General features: G+C 45.1%; 1 protein-coding gene across 1 annotated transcript in view; it reads right to left on the bottom strand.

Annotated features, from left to right (window-relative positions):
• Nucleotides 1-786: 786 nt before the first annotated feature.
• The window catches only part of LOC121869425, a gene marked incomplete at its 3' end in the record, with an annotated part of 99,949 nt that continues 96,199 nt past the window's right edge, over nucleotides 787-4,536 (bottom strand). The window contains 3 exon segments of the mRNA XM_042370768.1: nucleotides 787-969; nucleotides 1,186-1,359; nucleotides 2,378-2,608. Coding sequence (XP_042226702.1) covers nucleotides 787-969; nucleotides 1,186-1,359; nucleotides 2,378-2,608 — 588 coding nt within the window.

Genomic DNA, 4,536 nt, shown 5'->3' with positions numbered 1-4,536 from the left:
GTACAATACAATACAGTACAGTACAATATAGTACAGTACATTACATTACAGTACATTACAGTACAGTACTTTCAGTACAGTACAGTACAATACAGTACCGTACAGTACAATACAGTACAGTACAGTATAATACAGTCCAGTACAATACAGTACAGTACAATACAGTACAGTACAGTACAATATAGTACAGTACATTACATTACAGTACATTACAGTACAGTACTTTCAGTACAGTACAGTACAATACAATAGAGTACAGTACAATACAGTACAGTCCAGTACAATACAGCACAGTACAGTACAGTACAGTAAAGCACAGTACAGTACAGTGCAATACAGTACAGCACAATACATTTCAGTACAATACAATACAGTACAATGCAGTACAATACAGTGCATTACAGTACAGTACTTACAGTACAGTACAATACAGTTCAGTACAATAAAATACAGTACAGTAAAGTACATTACAGTAAAGTACAATACGGTACAATACAGTACAGTACAATACAGTACAGTACAATACAGTGCAGTGCAGTGCAGTAAAGTACAGTACAGTACTTACTGTGTATCTATATTGTTCTTAGCTTTGATATAAACTGTTTCAATTTCAATTTGGTTAAAAGTAGTGAACTAGTTATGTGGCACAATAATAATTATCATAAAAAGTATGTTTCTGGTGCAATGATCCGACACAAGGGGTCATTAAGGATAGGTATTGTAATACTATGAGGACATGCTAGATTGAAGATTAAAGGGAGATGCCTCACCTCAGGCCACAGAGATATGGAAGGACAGAGCGAGAATAACCAGGAGAGAACGTAGGTTAGAAGCGATGCCCTTTGACCCCAGCTTAGTGATGCCCAGGTGGGAGTGCCCGTGACCTCCGTGATTAGTTTGGCTAATCTGGACCATCTCAGGGACCACAGTACTTCCCCTGGCAGCTCCCTGGGGCGTGGTCGGCGTCAACTGTCGGGGGAGAGTGAGAGAGTGAGCACCATCCAGCCAACATCATCGCGAGCTATCAGGATTGACAGTGATAAAAACTACCTGGCGTGTTGACAGTGAAAAGCGATTAAGTTTATAGTTTGTCACCAGAAAAAATTAAGTGGCAACAACCAATAGCACCTGTACGAGCGATGAAGACCAGTGCCTCACCTCCGTCTTCCTGCAGGATGTTCTCACCTGGGTGCTACTGACGATGGACTCCTTGACGGCCGGGTTCCAGGTGGTGGCGTCCAAGTCTCCAGCGAACACAGGGTTGTCCACACCAGTCTCGGCCCATCTACACTTGGGGGTGAGATCACTAGCGTCATCTCCTGGGGCAGTGACCGAATATACTGAACACCTCGTCAGTTCCTGGGTATAGATAAGAGGTGTGAGGTGAGGTGTAGAGGAGGGAGGTGAGAGGTGTGAGGTGAGGTGTAGAGGAGGTAAGGCAGGTTATGAGAGGTGTGAGGTGAGCTGAGGTGTAGAGGAGGGAGAGTAGGTTATGAGAGGTGTGAGGAGAGGTGTAGAGGAGGGAGGTGAGGTGTAGAGGAGGGTGGGCAGGTTATGAGAGGTGTGGGGTGGAGCTGGGTGGGGGAGGGAGAGTGGGTTATGAGGAGGTGTGAGGGGAGGTGTGGGGAGGGAGGTGAGGGGCGGGGTGGGGGTGTGGGAGAGGGAGGTGGGGAGGTTAGGATGGGGTGCTTGAGGAGGGCAAGGGCTGGGTTATGAGGGTGTGGGGTGAGCTGAGGTGTGGGAGGGAGAGTAGGTTGAGGGTGTGGGGAGGTGAGAGGTGTGAGGTGAGGTGAGGTGTAGAGGAGGGAGGTGAGAGGTGTGAGGTGAGGTGTAGAGGAGGGGGGGGGTAGGTAGTGTTAAGTGTGTATACCTGATAATTATTGGTCACCTGAAGATTAGATCACCCAAAGTTTATCTCACCTGATGATGAAACACCCTGATGCTAACTAGGGGGTTACTGTTGGGTTAGGTTAGGTTAGGTTAGGTTAGTGTTATGTTAGGTTAGGTTAAATTATGTAAGTTTATGGTAGCGTTAGGTTACGTTACGTTAGGTTAATGTTAGAGTAGTTAATCATTAGGTGGTCCTTGAAGAGTGAGGGTGAAGAGAGAAGAGGAAGGAGAGGAGACTATTTGAGGGAGATGAAGGAAGGGAGGGAGATGGATGATGGAGGAGAAAAGAGGTGGAGTGACTGAAAGGAGTAGTGGCGGTGTTCCTGGAATATCTAAGTCTCTAACTATCTCTTTATCTATAAGTTAAGCCTCTTCGTCTCTCCTACCATTCCCTTCATCCTCATATAAATCGAATCTCAGAGGGGAGGAAATGACCCAAACACGATATACGATACAAGCGAGAACACTGTACAACACAACAACAAACCTGCTTGTCCACGGGCGCCTCTTCCAGCTTGCTTGGGACATCCTTGTGGATGAGGTGGCCGTTGGTGTGGTGTGCGTGATGGTGGTGGTGGTTGTGGCTGCCGTGGTGGTGGTGGTGATGGTGATGGTGGTGATTGTGGGGCTGGTGGGAGGAGTTGTTGCTCTCCTCTTCGATGGCGGCGGCGAGTTTGGTCAGCTTGCGGCTTTTGCGTGTGTCTTGTCTGAAGAAAATCTATATAAAAGAGAGAGATTATTTGGTTAGTTTACCTTGAATTGAATCAGTTAATTAATCCAGTAATATAGAAATAAAAACATATCTGAACCTTAAGAAACTTGCAACGGTTTCAAAAAAGAACCTGACAAACCGATTTAGCTTAAGAAAATGATGAAATAACCTGAGATAAAGTTCTTATAATATCCGAGCAGGATAGGACTCGGAGCAACGGATTCAAGTTGGACAAGTTTAGGTTTAGGAGGGAGATAGGAAGAAACTGGTTCACAAATTGGGTGGTGGACGAGTGGAACAAGCTTAGTAACTTAGTAGTAAGTGCGGGAACTCTGGAAAGTTTCAAAAGGAGGCTAGATAGATTCATGGATGATAGAGAGTGGTAGTAACTCTCGACAGGAGCTGCCATGCACAGGCCAACCGGCCTATTGCAGACTCCTTATTTTCTTATGTTCTTATCTAGTGTATACCAAAGTTAATTGTAAAATAGGACTTTGCACAATTATGTTCTCTTATATGAGTATTTAAACGTATAGATACACATATATTGACGAAGAGGAGAAGAATATAAAATAAACACAGGATTAAGACACAGTGATAAAGGATAAAATAGTTACACATTGATAAAGGTGTTTAAAGAAATAGAAAAAATGGCTTACTGTGTTGACGTGAGGCGACGGTGACAGACTTATGACGCCATACTAATACTTATACTCAAACGCGATCCGAATTTTGTCATAATGGCGAAATAATAACGAGACTAGGTTAGGGTAAGTTAAATTAGGGTAAGCAAGGTAAAACAAGGTTAGCTTAGGTTAGTTTAGGTTATATATTGGGTTAAATTAGATTAGGTAAGGTTAGATAAGGGTTAGGTTAAGTTAGGATCTGTGTGGCTGATAGCCAACACCTTAAAATCATCTACAAATAAAATGTATTTCGTGTTACAGTCAGGCTCGTCCTTTAGGGGGGGCGAACAGGGGCGACCGCCCGGGGCCCCGCGCGTGTGGGGGCCCCGCGGGGCCCAGCACTAGACCCAGTGACCCCGGACACATTACCTATTGACTGGTTAATCTGACCTGACGGCTTTCGCCACCATCGCAACCGTGACCTTACCATCCATAGCGACAGTCCCATGGGGGTTACATAAGAACATAAGAAAATAAGGAGTCTGCAATAGGCCGGTTGGCCTGTGCATGGCAGCTCCTGTCGAGAGTTACTACCACTCTCTATCATTCATGAATCTATCCAGCCTCCTTTTGAAACTTTCCAGCGTTCCAGCACTTACTACAAAGTTGCTAAGCTTGTTCCACTCGTCCACCACCCGATTTGGGGTGGGTTCCTCTGACCGCATAATCTGGGGCCCCGCAGTGGCTGAGTTGCCCATGGCCCCGCACCCTCCTAGGGACGGCCCTGGTTACAGTGAACTATATCGGTTACATACAAGAGGAAGAAGAAGGGTCAAAGAAGCATCCCTGCGGAACTCCATACAAAAATTGGCAAGGGATCAAGTTCACGGTCGTAGAACAGGTCCTACTTCCTGTTAGACCGGTAAGATACGAACCATTCTGATTTATTCTCTGAATTGAAGAGACAGAGAGAGAGAGGTGCAAAGCAATATCGTTAAGAGGAGAGAGACAACTTCAGAAAACATCGACAACACCAATAACAAAAACAATAACAATCACCATAAAACAAATACCTACAACAAAAACAACATTAATTTTCCATTGTTTACATATTTCTTCACAACAAACTTTCTGAAGAAGGCAAAGAAACATTTTGAGGTTCTTGGCTCACCTGTCAGGAGAGTCGTGTTACCTGTGGCAGACCAGCCTACCTCTTGATGGTGTTATGAATGTGATTCCTTCCCCCACACTCCCTTACTCCTCCCTCACACTCCCTTACTCCTCCCTCACACTCCCTTACTCCTCCCT

Source organism: Homarus americanus, unplaced genomic scaffold (assembly GCF_018991925.1).
Source record: "Homarus americanus isolate GMGI-L3 unplaced genomic scaffold, GMGI_Hamer_2.0 scaffold32583, whole genome shotgun sequence".
In the NCBI taxonomy this organism is placed as follows: Eukaryota; Metazoa; Arthropoda; class Malacostraca; order Decapoda; family Nephropidae; genus Homarus; species Homarus americanus.
The sequence above is the reverse complement of the archived record's forward strand: the minus strand, read 5'-3'. Positions and strand labels throughout refer to the sequence as shown.